This window comes from Triticum dicoccoides, chromosome 4B (genome assembly GCF_002162155.2).
Source record: "Triticum dicoccoides isolate Atlit2015 ecotype Zavitan chromosome 4B, WEW_v2.0, whole genome shotgun sequence".
Classification (NCBI taxonomy): domain Eukaryota; kingdom Viridiplantae; phylum Streptophyta; class Magnoliopsida; order Poales; family Poaceae; genus Triticum; species Triticum dicoccoides.
In genome coordinates this window covers 517,551,912-517,572,905 of record NC_041387.1, presented here as the reverse complement: position 1 = coordinate 517,572,905, position 20,994 = coordinate 517,551,912, and the positions used below count along the sequence as shown (strand labels likewise).

General features: G+C 46.4%; 1 protein-coding gene, 1 long non-coding RNA gene and 1 pseudogene across 2 annotated transcripts; 2 read left to right on the top strand and 1 right to left on the bottom strand.

Moving 5' to 3' along the window:
* The first annotated feature begins 4,551 nt into the window (after positions 1-4,551).
* Positions 4,552-8,759, top strand: LOC119291198 (annotated as a pseudogene).
* A 119-nt stretch (positions 8,760-8,878) lies between these two features.
* Positions 8,879-11,136, bottom strand: LOC119291197 (pentatricopeptide repeat-containing protein ATP4 homolog, chloroplastic-like). Its single transcript, XM_037569909.1, has one exon. It carries the CDS (start codon positions 11,096-11,098, stop codon positions 9,029-9,031), a length of 2,070 nt encoding a protein of 689 aa, XP_037425806.1. The 5' UTR covers positions 11,099-11,136; the 3' UTR covers positions 8,879-9,028.
* A 106-nt stretch (positions 11,137-11,242) lies between these two features.
* LOC119293811 lies at positions 11,243-14,394 on the top strand. The gene is made up of 4 exons (XR_005143225.1): positions 11,243-11,675; positions 11,791-11,880; positions 12,278-12,318; positions 13,385-14,394. It is a non-coding gene; the product is annotated as an uncharacterized LOC119293811 (long non-coding RNA).
* The last annotated feature ends 6,600 nt before the right edge of the window (positions 14,395-20,994 follow it).

Sequence of the window (20,994 nt, the reverse complement as noted above, 5' to 3'; positions counted from 1 at the left end):
TAGTTCGGGAGGACGTTTGTACCTCTGTGAGGGATTTCCTTTACGGTGTGGCGACGTCAGATTCTTTCAATGATACGGTAATTGTAATGATCCCTAAGGTTAACTCACCCAAGCTATTAACACAATTCCGCCCGATTAGCTTATGCAATGTGCTGTACAAGATTGCTGCTAAGGTTCTAGCGAATAGACTGAGGGTGATCCTGCCGGTGCTTATCTCAGAAGAACAAAGTGCATTTGTGCCGGGGAGGTTGATCACAGACAATGTCCTCGTGGCATATGAGTGTGTACATGCGATCAGAACACGGAAGAGGAAAACCCCTTTATGCGCTGCCAAGCTTGATATGATGAAGGCATATGATAGGGTGGAGTGGATATTTCTCGAGCAAGTGTTGAGGAAGCTTGGTTTTGCGGAGAACTGGATAGTTATGGTTATGAGGTGCTTGACTTCTGCACGGTTTGCGGTCAAGCTAAATGGAGGAGTTTCTCTGAGTTTTTTTTGCCATCTAGGGGTTTACGGCAAGGCAACCCGCTTTCCCCCTATCTATTCTTGTTTTGTGTTGAAGGTTTTTCCGCGCTTCTGAAGCATGCACAGTGAGAGAATAAAATCAAAGGAGTGTCGTTTGGGAGCACTGCCCCCCATGTAACACACCTGCTTTTTGCTGATGACAGTATAGTGTTTCTAGAAGGAAATCCAACAACCTTACGAACCCTGAGGGACATATTGGCAGAATATGAGATGGCCTCGGGGCAGAAAGTAAACCTTCAGAAATCATCTATCTTTTTTGGGAAAGGGTGCAAATATGAGGATAAGGTGGCATTGAAGCAAGCTAGTGTGATCAATTCTGAGGCGCTGAGTGAACGGTACCTTGGGCTTCCAACACTGGTTGGCAAGTCAAAGGAGGGTACATTCAAATATGTTAGAGAAAGTGCAACTGGCAAGATCTCTGGATGGAAGGGGCAGGGACTATCTAAGGCGGCAAGAGAGGTCCTGGTTAAGTCAGTGCTTCAGTCTACTCCAAATCACACCATGAGCTGTTTTCAACTCACAAAGAATATGTGTGGGTACCTGAAATCGATCTCTTCAAAATTCTGGTGGGGTGCAGCAAATGGTGAGAGGAAAGTACACTAGATATCTTGGGATAAAATGTGCCATGCAAAGAGCGAAGGGGGGATGGTTTTTCATGATCCAGGGGCGTTCAACCAAGCTTTGCTTGCCAAACAAGCCTGGAGAATTTTGCAGACCCCTTCCTCCTTATGCGCCCGAGTTCTTAAAGCACATTACTTCCCAGAGGGGTCTATTATGTCAGCCACGTGTCCAAGTGGGGGATCATTCACTTTTTGAAGCATACTATATGGCAGGGACCTATTGCGAGAAGGGATGGTGTGGAGGATTGGTGATGGAACTGCTACCAATGTGCACCATATGACAACTGGATCACGAGACAAGGAAGCCTTAGGCCGCTGGGAGAGGTCTACCTCCAGGGCGTCACAAAGGTGGCCGATCTGCTTGTTGCAGAAGGAGGTCGTTGGGACGAACATAAAACACATGAGATGTTTACTCCTGATGACGTATGTGATATAAAACAAATTGTGGTTGGAGGGCAGGGCTTGACCGATTATCTAGCATGGAACTTTACCAAAAACGGGCAGTTCTTGGTCAAATCGGCATACCACTTGCGAATGAGCCTCAATGGTGCTAAAACTGGACAATCGGGATCATCATCATCAATCCAGAAGCATTGGACATGGCTAGCATTGTGCGGCACGAACGCTCCGAGCAAAGCAAAAATTCACACCTAGAAGTTAATGCGCAATGGGCTGGCTGTGGGAGCTGAGCTGCACCAGAGAAGGATCAAGGGTGGGGTGTTTTGTGCCGCATGTGGCAGGGAGGAAACCATCTTCCATTGTTTCTGGGGTTGCCCCCACTCCAAACTCTTCTGGCGCCTGATGAAAGAAGAGATGGATGCGCCGGTTATCACTTCGTCAGAGATGAAGGATTCTTTCACTGCTATTTCGGCATGGATGCAAGAGTGGATAGCTAAGGCGGGTGATGATGAAAGAGAGACGATGATCCAGGCGCTCTATGGGCTTTGGTTAGCGAGAAACAAAGCACGAGATGGAAAAAGAATCATGGCGGCGAGGTCGGTGGCGGAGATGGTGAGCGCTCATACAAAGGAGTGGAAGAAGGTGCACTGCAGAACTCCCACGCCATGCGCCCAAAGGGTGGTTGAGGTGTGGAAGCCACCTGACATGGGATGGAGAAAGGCCAATGCTGATGGAGCTACAACAAAGTCAGGTAACAATGGGGGGCGTGGTCCTACGGGACCATGATGGTGCATATAGAGGAGGGGCGACGACGTTTCTCCCAGGTATCTCTGATCCTCATCTATTGGAAGTGATGGCTAGTAGGCAGGCGGTTCGATTTGCACTCTAGCAAGGCTTTCGGAAGATACATCTCGAGCTAGATAGCAAGGACGTGGTGGCAATGATCAATGCAGAAGGGGAAAATCTCTCCGCCGTCGGGGCGTTGGTGGAGGAAGTGAAGGCACTCCTTCGGACTACACAGGAGCACAAAGTGTGCTGGGTGAGAAGAACTGCTAATGGAGCAGCGCATAATCTTGCAAAAGAGGGAATTAGCATTGAGATGAATAAAGTGTGGCTTAATGAGCCACCTGATTTGATCCTGCAGATTGTTGCAGATAAGATTCCGGGTTTTGTTTATTTTTGGTTTGCTGCGTGATGTGCAGCCGAGACTTGGTTATGACTTGTGAATTTGTGGACCGTTTTTCTCTTTAATAATAAATGCCTTACCCCTAAAAAATCAAAGTTACACCATGATTCTTTTCGAAAAATTCGAATAAGAAAGTTACTCCCTCCTTCATTTTTGTAAGACCTTTTAGACATTTAAGACAACACCTAAAACAATGTAATTTTAGCTGTCCTAAATGACTTACAAAAAGGCGACTGATAGGCGCCGGCGCGCCGGCCCAAATTTGGGCCGGTCGCACCGTAGCCGTCAGATACAGTTGTGTAAGGCCGTCAGATCTAGCTCTCGTGCAGGCTCCTTTCTTCCCGAAAACAAATCTCACGAGCGCAGCGGGGAAAAAGGAGCAGCGGGCGCCGCTGCCATGGACGAGCGAGCGCGACCAACCTCGAAGCACCGCCGGTCGCCTCTCCCGCCGATGGTCGCCGCCGTCGCCGATGGTCACCGCCTCGCCGTCGGTCGCCAGCTCCATGCATGTAACATCGTGCACCCGTGGTTGGAGCTCCGGTGATGACGTTTGCAGCTCCGATGGTGAGGGCCACAGCTCGCCGACGTGCTCGTTGCTGCTCACACATGATGCCACAACTCATCGGTTACATCTCACCATCGCAACGTATCGATCACCTATTCCAGCAAAAACGAGCGCCGGTTCTAGCAAAGTCAAGCAACGGTTCCAACAAAAATCATCTTCGCCGCTGAGCCGCAATGCCGGTTGCAGCTTGAACTGCCAGCGGTTGTAGCAATTCGAGGTGCTGGTTGTAGCTCAGCTGACACCGATTGTAGCAAAATTTCCCCGACTCTGGTTTATGCAATGTAGCAAAAATGCAAAACACCGGTTGTAGCAAAAACAATAGCGTGATCCAACAAAAACAGAACATGGTGGAAGCAAAAAATGAGCCCCGGTTCCAGCAAACAAGGATGGTGGTAGCAAAAAATTGGCTGAATCCAACAAAAAAAGAACACAGTGGTAGCAAATTAGCAAAAGATGAGCCCCGATTCCAGCAAAACAGAGGATGGTGGTAGCAAAAACTTGAATGGATACAACAAAAACAGAACACGGTGAAAGCAAATTTTGGAGCTCTTTCCAGCAAAAACAATGGTTCCACCAAAAAAATCGTCGTCTCCGTTGCCGGCCACCGGGCGCAGTCACCATGGTCGGCAGGCCACCCGGCGCAGGTCCCAGCACGACGGATGACTGGTTCCAGCACGGCTCGTCGCCGGTTCCGGCACGTGGCGCAGTCGTGCAGTAGGAGCCAGTCGTCGATAAAAAAAGCATCGGCGTCGCCCGGGTCGAGCATCCGACGATGTCCACTCGTACAACCCCGCCCAACCTCCCAAGCATGACGCCCTCGCGTCTGGCTTGCTTCTCAGCTAGCGGCCATTGCTGATTTGGAATAGGATTAAAGGGGAGTGTTGTTCGGCTTGACGGCGGCGAGAAACTGGGCGCTGGGATACGGCAGCGGGGAAAGAGATGGGGAAAATGAGTGGTATACTCGTGAGAGGATAAGGAAGGAAGACGCTTCAGCGGTGGGGTGGGCCGGGCCTGGCAGAACACGTGGCTTGCGTATGATCGCTGGATCGCACAGGAATCCCACGACGCACGCGAGGCCGGTGGAGCGTTCGGCCGGTGCGCCGGGTATAAACATTACCCTTACAAAAATGAACGGAGGAAGTACTTTTTCTTTCTATTTTTTCAACTCTTTATTTAAGGACTCCCGGGTAAAAAAAAAAAGGACTACCGGGTTGAACCAAGTTGGTTCGCCCTCCTTCTGAACTTCTGAACCCAAGGGTTCGCTACCCGCCCCCCTCCCATCCTCGCGATGGCGGCTGCGACGGCGACGGCGGCAGGAGGCCGTCGGCAACACGCCCCTCATCCGCATCAACAGCCTCTCCGACGCCACCGGGTGTGAAGTACTCCTATATTCTTGGGGTGTCTCCTTGTGTGCAGCTCCGCTTTGCTGCTTCGGTTTAAGGTACTGAGGTACTGGATTTGTTATTCGAATGTGCTGCAGATTCTGGGGAAGGCCGAATTTCTGAACCCGGGAGGCAGCGTGAAGGACCGTGTGGCGGTTAAGATTATCGAGGAGGTAATTTGTGCAGTTCGGTGTAAATTGTAAGATTAATTCGGTTAGTTTTTACTACCTCCGTTCCTAAATATAAGTCTTTCTGGGATTCCATTAGGTGGACTACATACGGAGCAAAATGAATGAATCTAAACTTAAAATGCATCTATATGCATCCGTATGTGGTTCATAGTGGAATCTCTACAAAGACTTACATTTAAGAACGGAGGGAGTAGAAGCCAGAAGGGAGAAGTGTGAAGTACTTCCTCCGTTCCTAAATATAAGTCTTTTAAGAGATTCAGTAAGAACTACATACAGATGTATATAGACATATTTTAGAGTGTAGATTCACTCATTTTGCTCCGTATGTAGTCCGCATTGGAATCTCTAAAAATACTTATATTTAGGAACGGAGATACTGTAGTAGATAAGTTCGTGGTGAGAAGTTGTCTGACCGATTCATGCAATGTTGGCAAGGGTTAGTGAATAGTAAGTGTAGTTCTAGCATATGTATTTTTTTTATTTGTTATGATTATAAGTATGTAAAATTACGGTTCTAAAGGAACAACCGTAGTTGTTCTGGAACAAAGCATTCATGGAAAGCACCATTCAGTTATGGTTTTAGAGAATTAAAGAAAAGGGGTTTTGAATTTTGCTTCTTTTGCATGAAATGAAAACAAGTAGGTGATAATATCGAATTACTTCCTTGCATACTTGGATCTAGCTAAATTATTTACATTTCAATGGATGAGGCATGAGATACTTCGTTGATATATTCAGTTTTATGCTATAGTATATATTGATCCTATAGAAATTTATTTTCTCTTTTGACTTAACATGACACTGGCATTTTTATTGCAATTAGGCTCTGAAATCTGGGGATCTTGTCTGTGGTGGTGTAGTAACAGAAGGGAGTGCCGGAAGCACGGCTATTAGCTTGGCCACTGTTGCTCCTGCTTATGGCTGTAGGTGCCATGTTGTTATTCCTGATGATGCTGCCGTTGAGAAGGTATGGAGGTTATGCTCGGTTCGAGAATTCTTGGTGTACTAAATCGGACATCTGCTGCTGTAGCATCCAGAATCTCTACTTGAATTGTCTTGTTATGTAATAAGATGAACTAATTTAGATCAGACCAGGTAGACCAGGTCTGAAATCAGGCTCTCTCATTGGGCCCAAGACCTATCACAAATAATAAATCAAGATAACACCATAGTATTGTATTTCCAAGTATCAATATTCTGGGGTTCAGCCTGAGCTTCCGGGGCTGGTCTAGACTTGAGCCTGCCCTTTCAAGGGTGTGGGGCTTTTCAGGCCTGGTTGGATATTTTAGATGCTCCGGTGGGAATTTCTCCTAACAATGTTGCACAGTACTTCAATCCTGTTTGTTGTTTATGTTCCTGCTGTGTAGTTTTACTTAAAGATTGCTTTCCAGTCTCAAATAATTGAAGCGCTTGGAGCTACTGTGGAACGAGTGCGTCCTGTTTCAATCACTCACAGAGACCATTTTGTCAATATTGCAAGAAGAAGGGCATTGGAAGCCAATATAGCATCAGCACAAAGGGAACCTAATCACATCAAACTAATGGTTCAGCCTATGTTGATACTAAAACGCTGAACTCCAAACAAACTAACGGGTCAGCACATGCCAGTTCTGAAGTGCCTGACACTGGCAAATGTTACCCTAATTCTGATTCAAAGGGAGGTTTCTTTGCTGACCAGTTTGAGAATATGGCAAACTATCGAGCGCATTACGAATGGACTGGTCCTGAGATATGGAAGCAAACTAAAGGGACTGTTCATGCCTTTGTTGCTGCCGCTGGTACTGGCGGTACGATTGCTGGAGTTTCACGATATCTTAAGGTTTGTATGCTTATTATTTTCTTTCGTCTATATATGTTTTCTTCTTGGGTCAACTAATTTTTTATTGCTATGATATTATTTACTTAGGAAATGAACAGAAATGTCCGATGCTTTTTAATGGATCCACCTGGATCTGGTCTGTTTAATAAGGTAACTAGAGGGGTTATGTACACAAAAGAGGAGGCTGAGGGCAAAAGGCTGAAAAATCCTTTTGACACTATTACTGAAGGAATTGGAATCAACAGGGTCACAGCAAATTTTATGATGGCAGAACTGGATGGCGCTTACCGGGGAACAGATAGAGAAGCTGTCGAGATGTCAAGGTACATACTTTCTGAATATTAACTTTTTATCGACTTCCAGCAGTTATGGAATAGCTATGCATACGATTTTGATGTGTGATTCCTGTACGATGCAATTCCAAGCCACACAATTTCAAAGAATGACTCAGTCCATTGGTGTAGGTGGTTTGTCGTACTAAGATTGTACTTCCCCCGTTCCTAAATATAAGTCTTTTTAGAGTTTTCTCTACATACTACATACAGATGCATATAGACATATTTTAGAGTGTAGATTCACTCATTTTCCTCTGTATGTAGTCCATAGTAGAATCTTTAAAAAGACTTATATTTAGGAACGGAGGGAGTATATAAATTGCCGTATGCATAGCGTTGCTCTAGCAGTTATTATCTGAAAGAGAAAGGATAATTTGTTCAGTTGTATAGATAGATTACATCATTTTTCTACTGCAGTCCACCTTTAACCGATCAACCAGTTGGCCTGATCTTGTAATATTTCCCTACAACTTAAATGGATGTTGACGTTATTGTGTCTTGGGTTATTGGGTCCCTCTACTCCTCCAAAAATAAAGGAAAATGAGTACACATCCCACCCTTTTCTCAAACTTCAGTAGAAGCCTCAATTGTCATTTGTTAAGCATGTTTTTAGAAGCAATAGGAAGACTTGTATACTCCCTCCGTTCCTAGATATAGGGTGTATAGTGTTTTGAGAAAAAAAAATCCGGAATATAGGGTGTATTGACTTTGTTGTCAATTTTACCCCTCCACAGATCAGCTCACACGCATGAAATCCCTAAAAAAAAAAGAGATGATTTGTTTAGAAGATTCCCAGCCATGATTTATTTATAAGGTATTGTACAGTGCATGATTTTTTTTCTAACCGCCGTACATGGAGCATGCAAGCTAGACATGGCTGGGAGTCTTTCAAATAAATCATCTCCTTTTTTTCATGCGTGGGAGCTGATTGGTGGAGGGGTAAAATTGACAACAAAGGCTATACACCGTATATTCTGGATTTTTTTCTCAAAAAACTACACACCCTATATCTAGGAACGAAGGGAGTATATTTATTTAATCACCTTAGCCGTGATAGTTAATGGAAAGTTCGCCGTTGTTTATTCAATCATTCTTCTATCTTACCAAGTATGTTACTGAACCGTAAAAATACTTCCATCCATCTGACCTCAGTTACTTGAAACATTAATTTAGGTTTCTGCTGAGAAGAGATGGACTATTTGTTGGGAGTTCTTCAGCCATGAATTGTGTCGGGGCTGTAAGAGTTGCCCGGGATTTAGGTCCAGGACATACAATTGTGACAATTCTCTGCGACAGTGGGATGAGGCATCTAAGTAAGTTCTTCAATGATGAATATTTGGCCAATCATGGGTTGACACCAACTGCTACTGGTCTGGAGTTTCTCGATCAATAAAAACTTCACAGGGGAATGCATGATTTCAGCAATTTTGTCATTCCTCGTTGTCTGTCCTGAAAACAGTTGATGAGTGAACACCGAGGCGCCGAAACATTCCATCTAACAAGGGAACTGTTGGCTCCAGATAATGGACCTCAAATTTTATGTCACCCTAATTGAAGGTTCCCCTGGAAGATATAGTTATGTACTTTAGAGTAGTTGTCATAGCCATTTAGTAGGGGTTGGGATAGCCAACCATTCAGACTGTTGTACACTGCAAATCTTCTTGTTTTTCTTTAGCCTGTTGTACACTGCTCAAGTCACCAATTCATCTATGTATACGCAGTTATTTATACAATCATCTATGCTACTACTGTCTTGGTTCTGTGAGATGGCAGCACACATCAACTAGTCTGCGATAAAAACCATTCTAGGTGTTCTAACAGATCATCGCATGCATCATGCTAATGGTAAGAGTACTGAAAAGAACTGGTTTTCTTTAGTCATGAAAGTAAACAGAAGCATCTGTCACCAGAAGGGTGGATTCTGAAGATTTCAGAACACCCACAGCCACAGGTTATACCAAATCAAAAAACAAATAAATCCTATATGCCTCCTAGATTGTGCACCTTACACGGTGACTAGCTCTGACGACTTCTTTGCCTCCAGCCAGTGCTTGGCAGCAACGCTCGTCGTCAGGAACCAGCCGGCCTTGTCGGGAGCGCCATGGAAGGGCGCGTCGAGCTCCTTGAGATGCGACTCGAACACGGAGGCCAGCCCTTTGTCGGAGTACATGTTCCTCCCCTCCCCTGTGTGGATTCCGAGCAGCGGTGGCAGCTCTTCGCCGCTCTGAAGCGTCGTGTACAGGTCGTTCATCCAGACATGGAGAGTGGTCAGGGCGGCGCCGACCGAGAGGCCTCTGAGGTGCAGCGACCACTGCGTCTGCGTCCTCGTCTGCACGTTGCTGTAGATGTCGAGCTGCAGCGCGGCGTCGAGGAGCGCGCAGGCTTTCTCCATCTGCTCCAGGTTCACGCACAGGTCCATCAAGCAGTTGCAGTAGGGCATCTTCACCACGCCACGGGCGCCGCTCAGGATGCCCCTGGCTGCCTCCTTGAAGGATTCAGTGGAGGCTTTCCTGTCCGCCAGGAGCTTCACCACGGTGCCAAGCTCGGCATTGCTTCTGTCGATGCAGTCAACCACCTTGCCGAGCTCCTCCACCGGCGTATCCGCTGCCACGGTAAGAAGGCAGCCGCAGAACCGGTCGTCGGGCGTGATTTTGAGGTCCTCTAGCATGCCGAACGACCTGACAACATCGTCAGTGCACCCCGCTTTACCGTAGCACCGGATGAGCGACGTGAGGATGAAGATGTTGGGCTTGAAACCTGCCTCTGCCATCTCCTTCAGTATGGCCTCTGCACCAGGGACATTGCCAGTGCAGGAATATAGTGTCACCATTGATGAGTAGGTCCAGCTATCAGGCTTGCACTTGGTGTCCATGGACGACTTCATGTCTCGGAAGATCTCCTCGGCCTCGTCGACGTAGCCGATGTCAGCGCACATTGACAGGAGCATGTTGTACAGCACCACGTCGATGTCCATCACCTCGTCCTTCATCTTCCGGTACACGATCATCGCGTCCTCGCCGTAGCGTGCCCTGGTGTACGCCTGCAGGAGACAACAGTAGGTTGCTCTATTGGGCTGCACCTTCTGGCTGACCATCTCCCTGTGGATGGTCTTCACTACCCATGGCCGCATGGCACGGCCCATGGCGTCCAGCACGGTGTTGTACACGACCAGGTTTGGCTTGACGCCAACGGCCTTCATTTCCTCAAACACGTTGAGCGCGCCGTCGAAGTTGCCGCTGGTGGAGTGCACTTTGATCACCGTGGCGCATATGACAGGGTCGAGCTGGCATCTCTCAGACCGGGCACGGTCGTATAAGCGGAGTGCCATCTCGGCGTCCCCGGCTCGGCCGTATGCGTCGATCACGACCGAGTAGGTGAGCATGTCCGGCGAGCACCCTGACTCCGGCATCTTCTCGAACCACTCCACGGCCTTGCCGGGCGGGCCGCAGGCGCGCGCGCAGCTGATGACGGTCGAGAAGGTGGTGTTGTCCGGCTGCACGCCGTCCCGCAGCATCACGTCCCAGAGCGCCTCCGTCTCGCTCCAGCGCCGCCGCTTGCGCAGCACCTTGAACACGACGTTGTAGAGGATGACCTTGCTGCGAACCTCGGCGTTCTCCAGGAACCAGCGCAGCGCGAGCACCGCGGTGGCTGGGTTGCCGGCGGCCGTATTGAGCACGATGGCGGCGTCCTGCTCGGAGGGGGCCCCGGGGAAGGCGGCCTCGAGCGCGGCGGCGACGAGCGCCTCGGCGGGCTCGCACGCGGCGAGCGCTGCGGCTGCGGCGGCGAGGCGGGCCCGGCGGCCGGATCCGGCGCGCGCGCGGGCGAGTTCGGCGGCGCGCGGGCTGTTGGGGTTGACCCAGAGGAACCTCGCAGTGCTGGAAATCTTGGGGTTCTGGCCGGGGTCGGAGGGAGGCGCCGGGGTCGGAGGGGGCGGCGAGTCCTGGACGGAGACATGTGCGGCGGCCGGCGAGGCGGAGGAGGAGTGGTTCTTGGGCTGGAAGGAGAGCGAGATTGGGCGGTGCGGCCATGAGAGGAAGGAGGAAGGGGACGATGGGCAGATGGGTAGGGAAGCCATCTCGCTGCGCTGCTCTGCTCTGCTCTCCTGTGGGTAGATTGTGGGGTGCCCACTGCCCAGAGCTTCGCTTCGGTTGGGGAGTGACGACGCGACTGTGTCTTGCTGTCAGCAAGTGGGGTCCAGATGCCAGGGGAAACATCGGGCCTCGGGTCAGAGCGAAGGCGAGGCGCTCTTCCCGCCGCTCCCCTCAAAGGCTCAAACTGCCAAAGTACACACGCGCGCCGCGCAGCGTCCGTCGCACCCCACCACGGCGGCGCAACCACCCACGCCTCGCCTCCCTCGCCGCCCGGCCGGAACCTTCTCAATCTCACCGACTACCCGCCGGGCTCCTATCCGCGCTTACCGTGCTCGACGCGTTCCCCGCCTCCTCTCGTGCCCACCGACGCCGCGGCGGCGGGATCGGCGTCCGATTCACGCGCGCCTTCTACGCCACCGAGCCGTGCGGTGCAGCCGCTCCCGCGTGTGATCCTGCGCGGCCCGGTCTTGCACTGGATGGATCGCGGGGCGTGGGCTGCCATTGCCTGGCCTCGGACGCGTGATTTACCCAGGCGAAGTCGTCTGCTCTCGCAAGGGCGCGGTAGGTGTTCGACGAAATAGACGAGCCCGGAGTTTCTCGCCGGTATCAATCGTGTTTCAGGAGCTTGTAGTGCTCGAGAGTGGCTTACCTGCAGCACTGTGTTCCGTGATCGCAGGTTCCTATGGCACACGGCTGAATTTCAGGGCATGGTGCATCATTTGACGAATTTCTAGTTCAAAGTTGCCCAGTTCTACAATCTGCACAGGTAATTTATGGACTGGAGAGACGGTTTTGAACATTTGTGTTTGTTGTTTCTGATGCTACGTAGTCTTGTAGTAGCAAATATGTTGATGTTTTTACCATTATACAAAGTAAGCTTCAGTTAGCTCAACAAACCGTTCTGATGGTAATGGTACTCTCAAATGCGACATTAGATGTTATGTGTAGAAGTCACAGTGATGATCGTTTTTTTTACGGCCTTGCCCTTTGTTAACAGTTTTTCTGCACATATTGGTAGGGAGGTTACACAAACCAAATAGTTCCTCCACACACAACTGCTTACATGATGTGAGCCGAGGAAGACTTGGCACGTTTCCTCAAACCAATGAGTCTGTATGTTCATAAAAACATATGTGCTGATGCAATTGATATTCTGATCGTAGGTTGGGGTGAGTAACGTGAGTGGACACCTTGATTTTGCCAGGTGAAAATCTCAGTCTCTGGGTTCCTCTTCTTTTTCGGCCCATTTCTAGCCGAGCCTTGTGCTTTGTATGATACTGGCTGCCCTATAGAGATCAAACATACTACAATTGTAACCTTCTCTTAAATTGAGTAATGCTTCTGACCAATATTGTTACCCTCTGAAGTTTTATTCCTCTGTATTAGTTCTTTTTATCCATTCTAAAAACACAGTGACATACTTGAAGGAGGAAAATTTAATGCAAAACATACTTCTGATTGTTAGAGAATGGTAGAGAAGTGACAAGACAGCTACTTGCTGATTTCTTTGAAGCCCATGATTTGTTTCTTACATTAGTGCAAGTAACAGCACACACTCGTATAGCTGCTCCATTATCCGCTGTGGTGCATAAAAATCATTGGGGATTCATCACTCCCATCGAACCAGAAGGATTGTTAGAGATCATGAGCACAGTTTTGCTCCCAGGTCTACCATACGCACGGAGTCTAGAGTGTCTCCCTTCCAGGTTTGTTAGCTGAAATAAAGTACTAAATCGTATCACTGTAAGTGGAAATCGATAATGTTTTCACTTTCCTAGTAAAAACTCAAATTTAATTACATGATATAGACTGAAAACTGGCATAACAAGTTGGGTGGGCCCTGCTGAACATTTGGATTCGGGTATAAATGCACATACTAGTAGGTAACCAATCAGCCACAGTTCAGACCTCACTTCAATAACAGTTCTGGTAGTAAGAACTGAGAGGGTTCTGGTTCAACTCTAACTTTCAGTTCTAAGTAGCCAGATTGTTTCTCATTGTACTGGAGAATCTGGTTGGTATAGTCGATTTGCTTAAGAGATCTTTCCATGGTCATGGAATAAATTTTTTTGTAATAATACATTTGGTAACTATAGTTGACAATATGAGGCATTCCTAATCTCTTCAAGCCTAAACCTATTCTTCATGTAGGCTATCCAGTGTTAATAATTTTTAAAATTAAAGCTAGAAGTATAATCTCTATGCAATCTTTCATCTAATTATTTCAGTCACAGTGAAGCATGAACTAATGTTTGTCATGAATATTGCAGGCTGCAAACAATGGGGAATGTCATCACAAGTACATCTTTAAGTGCTCTCTTGGGAACCAAATTTCAACTCATTCAGTCTGGGAAGTTCCCTTTTTTTCTGTTACACTCAATGTCATGGTTATAATATTTTTATAGTAGCATAATACAGTGAATGCATGAAACGGTGTTTGGTGTTCCCAAGTGGATGTGTGTTGTTCATGATGTTTGTCCACCTCTGGTGGTTTTACCTGAACACTATTTTCAAGTTGGTAATACTCCATTACATACTCCCTCCGTCCGAAAATATTTGTCATCAAAATGAATAAAAAGAGATGTATCTAGAACTAAAATACATCTAGATACATCCCCTTTTATCCATTTTGATGACAAGTATTTCCGGACGGAGGGAGTACTATTAAATTTAAATACATTCATGCTGAAACTCTTTGTACTTGTACTATACTGGTGTGTGCTTCTGCTGTCTCACCTATATAATGTACCTGGGTATTCAGATATGCGCCCATTCTCTCACCTCAAGTAATGTTTGTTCTACTTTATTTCATTGTTATTTTACATGTGACTGATGTGAAACATTTTCTCATCTACCAATATGTACATAAAATGGAAAATGAAAGAGAGTAGCAGCAAATAGATGTTTGACTTGAACATTGGATCCTGTGAGTTGAGGGAGCAAGGAGCATGGGTCCCGTTTTTTGGGTGTCTTCCTGAGGATACAGTACTTTTCGGTACCAATGGTGTATCTCCACCTACGGCTCATATATATGCTTGATTTGCCTGACTGTGTGAGAATGAATATAATGGCTACTCGTGCATCCATGTGAAGTCACTCACTGTCTTTAATATCCCATCTGAAAAGCATAATTTTGAACAATCTGTGTGCTTTGATACCCAGGCTGGCACATCTAGGCCCAACAGGTTCAAATTTGTTGATATCCGTATCCTATGATTCTTGCCCGAAGTAATAATATCAGGTCAGACAAGCTTTAGGTCTTGAACCTTTATAAGTTTGATCTTACTGCAGGATTAGAAAGTTTAATACTCCTTCCGGTCCAAATTAATTGATGCACACTTAGTACAACTTTGTACTAAAGTTTTTTTTCGCGGGGAACTTTGTACTAAAGTTGTACTAAGTGTGCGTCAATTAATTTGGATCTGAGGGAGTAGAAGACTATTATTTAAGCCTACAACAGAGTATGGCATTTTAACTTTATTATACACTTTATCCAGGAATTTATGAGTTTCCTTGATCAGAGCAGTTCTTGTCGCTACTTATTTTTACCTGATATCTTCTCTTCCTCTATTTCCGAACTGACGCTGGGTGTTATCTGATTATCGTATTAGTTGGTTTCCCCTGCAGAACAGAACACCATTTACTGTGGACGGGCATACTCGCATCGGATCGGTCACTCTACTCAGTTTTACCTGACTTTCTTATTCTGTTTTCTAACTGATCTTGGGGTTGTGTTTAATCATCCAATTATTTGGTTTTCTTGTAGGAATGCAGGACGGAACACCAGTTGCTGTAGACGGGCCGCATTCACATCACATCGGTCGTCCAACTCCAGTGTACGGCAGAAGGCACATGGGCAAGTTTACCTAAAAACTAATGTTCAAGTTGGTAAAGTTCCTTTTCTATTCCATTACATATTATTAAATTTGGATACATTCGTGCGGAAACTATTTGTAGTTGTACCGGTGTGCTTCCGCCATCTTACCTATATAATGTTTCTTGGGAATTAACATATGTGCCCATTCTCTCACCTCATGTAACTTTTACTACATTATATTCCAGTTCTATTTTCCATCTCTTCATAGTCATTGCATATGTTCTCTTCCTCTGTTTCTGAACTGACGCTGGGTTGTATCTGATTATCCAATTAATTTGTTTCCCTATATGCCTGCAGAACATAGCACTAGTTACTTTGGACAGGCACACTCTCATCACATCGGTCACTTTACTCAGTTTTTAACTGACATTTATATTCTGTTTTCTAACTGATGTTGGGGGCTGCGTTTAATCGACCAATTATTTGGTTTTCTTGTAGGGATGCAGGATGGAACACTAGTTGCTGTAGACGGGCTGCACACACATCACATTGGTCATCGAACTCCAGTGTACGGCACAAGGCACATGGGCGCCTGTCCTCACGGAGCACGGTCATTACAGGCTCCTGCTGAAACTAAGGTTAGCAGTTGCAAACTCTGACCTGGAAAACTGCACGGATGGTCTGTTTATTTGGGAGCTATAGCTAGAACAATACATAGAGTTGGGTGACAATACATATAGAGTTGGGTGTCAGGAGGCCTGCCGCGTGTGTTCCTTTCATGGTGATGCCTGTTTAGGTGCCCAGCTTTTTTCGTGACCAGATGAACCAGAATTTAACTGGTGCACTCTGCGCCAAAGCCTGCTACTGCATCAGTAATACGAGCATTGTACGTACTGACTGTAGCATCGATCATCTTCCCCGGCCTAATTGAGTCTCTGAAGGCCGTATAGTCTGGGGCTCACAGGTTGGCTCCTGCATGCCCTCAAGTTTTCAGAGTTCAGAGCTTCAGACCTCCGGCCCAGTCCTTACTCATCTTCACGTCAAATTAAAGAAATGTACCCTGTAACTGAGACATTAGAATTCGTTTCCTGGCCCCGTGCAGTTTAGGGCCTCTTTGATTCGTAGGATTTTGAAAACGTAGGAATAGGAAAAGTATAGGATTGGAGTGGCATGCCCACTTGAATCCCATAGAATTAGCAATGAGTGTTTGATGGCATAGGAAAAATAAAGGAATTGTAAAAAAAGGTTGGAGTGGATGTTAGATTTCCTATGAAATGTAGTACAAAAGATTCCATAGGAAAAATTCCTATGAGATTCAATCCTATGAATCAAAGGACCAACATAGGAAAAAAATTCTAAGGATTTCAATCCTCCAGTAATCCTATAAAATTCCTTTGAATCAATAGAATGGACGCGGTGTTCCTGTAGGCTGTGGTGGCTGGTGACCAACCTATTTAGCCTTTTTTTCTTTTTCAGACGGATATCTAGCCTGCTTACCCATAGCTAGGGTTAGTACTGATAGGTTGATTGGCTATGTATATGCAGTATAGTACACTAGTTAAAATAGCTGGGCTAGATATAAAGGCTTGCTGCCCGTCGAAGGACTTATGTACGGGAGGGAGGGACCTATGTACAGGATTATAAAGCCTATGTTTAGTATAACATGGGTGTGGGGCTAGTACGTACGGCTGCAAACACAGCAGCAAGAGATATACTGGGATAACTTGGGCTGCCATGCATCTCGATCTAGTCTTGGGAACTGTTGGAGATGAACGGGAGGTATAGTGGTATACGTAGGATTGATGGTGATGTTATATCTGTTGGAAATATGCGCAACATGTATTCTCATGGACTCATATGCCCATATGTACACGCGTATAGGTGAGGAAAATGCACAGAAAACCCCTTATACAATTGAAAAAATACAAAGGATGTTCACGGCTATATAACAACACCCCCCTTCCCATCCTTAGTTTGGAGAGATACCGAAAAAGGCTTTCGCCCCGCTTTATATATAAAGCAACGATCCACAGCGCATCGATACAAACACATGCCACCATAACACACGCACACACCCAAGGCAAGATACATAGGTGTTGATCACAGCAACACTACCCCTAGCACTACAAGAGCAACCGGGGGCTCAACCGGGAACACGTCACCGCGAAGAAACGAGGCCGCATATGACGAACCGTGGGCTCCAAGACGGTGCCTTCAGGAAGGATACGACACTGGAGCGCTGCCACCGCCCGATCTAAGGATCAGAGTTTCCCCTGGAGCAGCACGACGGGCAATGAGAGCCGCGACGACACCTTCAAGAAGGGAACAAGCCTCGTCGCCGCCGGTCCGTCCGAAGATAGAACAGGTTTTCACCCCGGCCAACACTCACCGTCACCGAACGCCACACCCCGGCTACCACGCCACCCGCACGGCCATGGCCACCGGGCAACACCAAGCCACGGGCTCTGCGCCTCTGCCCCTGAGCACCGCGCTACCACCACCAGTGCCGCCGCCCCGGCATCCAAGACCATGACACCACCTCGCCCGAGATCCGCCGCAACCCCAACCAAAGAGACGAGCGGAAAGGACCTGCCTTTCACACCCCTGGGCATCCCCTAGTGCCGAAACCCAAAAGGCCGGCCAAATCTTACCTCCATCAGCCCGTCTTGCAGCACCGGGTGTGAGACGAGCTCGTGAAAGCACAAGTGCTCCCTGGGTGATTTTGTTAATTAATGTCAACATATCTCATGTTGGATTAATGTCTTTATCAAGTACATTTCAGATGAGTTCAACAATGGAGTGGCCAGGACAAGAGGATGTGGAACCCCTTCAAAATGCTAAGGACAAAGATTGGCAAAGGCTCAAGACTCTTCATTTTCATTTTAGTGATCCAAGATCACATTGAGTCCATAGAAAAGCCAATACTATTAAAAGGGGATGAGGTGTTTCTTAATGGCTTGCTTGCTCAAATGCTTAGTGATATTTCTCCAAAACCCTCAGCCACTTTCTCATTTCCACATATGTCCAAGACCTAAAAGTCAAACTCGGCCCCACCGATTTGATCTATCCGGCGCCACCAAGTTCACTTGACATAGCCACTGCCAGAAACCCTAATCAGTTCGGTCACACTGATATGGATCTCGGTCTCACCGAGATGGCCTTGTAAACTCTCTGTTGCCTATTGCAATTATTTCGGTCTCACCAAATGCAATCGGTCCCACCGAGTTTGCTTGACGAACTCTCTGTTTGATTAATTGTTGAAATCGGTCTCACCGAGTTCATGCGATCGGTCTTACCGAGATGAGGTTTTGCCCTAGCCCTAGCACATCAGTCCCACCGAGTTGATCTCGTCGGTCCCACCGAGATTCCTAACGTTCACATTTTGAACTAGGTCGATCTCACCGAGTTTCGTTATTAGGTCTGGCCGAGTTTGGTAAAATGTGTGTAATGGCTAGATTTTGTGTGGAGGCTATATATACCCCTCCACCCATTCTCCATTTGAGAGAGAGCCATCAGAACGTGCCTACACTTTCACTACTCATTTTCTGAGAGAGAACCACCTACTCATGTGTTGAGACCAAGACATTCCAATTCAACCACAAGAATCTTAATCTCTAGCCTTCCCCAAGTTGCTTTCCACTCGAATAATCTTTCCAAGGCAAATCTGCGAGGGAGAGTTGAGTGTAGGTGAGACTATCATTTGAAGCACAAGAGCAAGGAGTTCATCATCAACACACCATTTATTACCTTCTGGAGAGTGGTGTCTCCTAGATTGGTTATGTGTCACTTGGGAACCTCCGTCAAGATTGTGGAGTTGAACCAAGGAGTTTGTAAGGGCAAGGAGATCGTCTACTTCGTGAAGATCTATCCAAGTGAGGCAAGTCCTTCGTGGGCGATGGTCATGGTGGGATAGACAAGGTTGCTTCTTCGTGGACCCTTCGTGGGTGGAGCCCTCCGTGGACTTGCGCAACCGTTACCCTTCGTGGGTTGAAGTCTCCATCAACGTGGATGTACGATAGCACCACCTATCGGAACCACGCCAAAAATCTCAATGTCTTCATTGCGTTTGCACACTCCAATCCCATCCCTTTACTTTCTTGCAACTAGCATGCTTTACTATTTCCGCTGCATATACTTTTGCCATGCTTGCTATCCCAAAATTTGATATCCCAAAATTTCAGATTTTTTTAGTTCCTGATATTTTTTAAAATGCTATTTTCATAAAGGGGTTCGTGGCACCCGGGTGCTCCTATGCATTTCCCTTTCTTTTCCCTTCTTTGTTCTCCTTAGCAACTAGCGAGTAGCCGTACCTGCTTTGATGTTTGTTCTCACGGCTAGTGTGACTCGAGTTGCCAACAAAGACGGCGACTACTTGGCAATGCAGTGATAATCGAGGTGTCAGCTGGCCATTGCATTGGCTATTTTTACTCACCAGGTACTGTGGTAATGGTATACTGGTATGTGGCATGTCTAAAAGAATACGTACAATGATATATTTCGTGCATGCAAGAAAAAAAAGGTGGTGCTGCTAGGGTTTTTGAATTTTTGTGGACAGTTCCTGTTTGCACGCAGAAGGGAGAAAACGACACTTCCTGAAGTCGCATTGGATCTATCACCAATAATAGTGACAGGAACAGCACTGCAGCAGCAGCAACATCAAAAACGATACCATTGGACATTAAAAGCTCCAATGCAGGGCAGACTAACTCATACCGATGATAATTAACCTGCCTTAGACCACTTACTTAAAAGAAGCGGCGTATGCGTCAGGCTGGCAGCAAATCTGCTGCATGGTTTGTAAACATCCCTATTTTCTGGGAGCCATGTTTAATCGTACTTGCGTCTACTGATGTAGCGTTAAATAATGTTTCATTTTCCTGAAGCTATTCCTCACCGTACAAGTTCTTCTCACTTTCATGGGAATGGCGTGCAGGCTAAGATGAATCAATACCGCCTGGCCAGCAAAACACTTCGAACTAATCTACACCTTGAGGTAAATACTCCACCCTAACTACTCCTGTGAAAGAAGAGGAACATCATATGATCTCTGTACAGCCGGCTAATGACCTTCTTTTCTCTCTCAAAAAATAAATAAAAGCTAATGACCTTCTTTCAGTTTGGACAATCTCACAAGAGTAGCACTCACTGCCTAGTCTGATCAGTAGACATTTACATAAGATATGAGCCTGACATCTCATACCTTAATAAGGGTGAACCCCTAGGACAAGATCCATTTATCGTTGCTTTCGTATTGCTAGCAGTACTAACATCTTAGATGGGTGTTGGGAAATAATTATGGGTGGCTAGCTTTCTGACCCAGGGAATATATTCATCATTTTGAGCTGTGATTACTCATGTGCCTGGTCTGTCTGAACTCTGAACTCCTTATCTTCCTGCTCCCCCTTCTCATACCTGTACTTTCCCTCGCCTATCTTTCTCTTGCATATATCTCTGCATGCACTTTACTGGTCTTTTTTAAATATAATATAGTTCACTCAAAAGTAGGCACATATTAAAAGATCACACGAGACATCGATCCTTTTTTTAGGAATAGAACATTGTTTAAACCTGTATATATAGCTCAGCTTTCTAGATAGAGAGATAGGGTAGCACTGCACATACCTAGTCAACTTTAAAAAGTCAACTGTAATGGAATCATATAATATATGTTTTTAGTACGTGCAAACTATCTTGAATCAAAACCAAAAAGCTGAATCTACTGCTATAAAGCTACAGCCTTTTTATATTGGGCATCCAAGTTGCAGCGGCAGTTTCTCACATATATATGAACGTACGTACTGTGGTTAAACCCCTGGTGGGGCTCAAAACATTTTAACATTTGCATTTGCGTGTGTATTCTTTCAGAACTTTATATGCGTTCATATGTATATTTGCTTAATTAAGCTTTGCAGGTTCATACAGACCATGTGGCAGCTAATTGATGACTGGCCATTATCTCAATATTAGTATATTAAAAATGAAAAAGTAAACTCCTACCAAAATGGAAATAACCTTCCTATAAATGGATGCTAGACTACAATCTGTTTTATTCACCAGTCTCTT

Excerpts from the sequence above, each read along its gene's own strand:
- LOC119291197 (XM_037569909.1), bottom strand. The coding sequence starts at position 11,098 with ATGGCTTCCCTACCCATCTGCCCATCGTCCCCTTCCTCCTTCCTCTCA.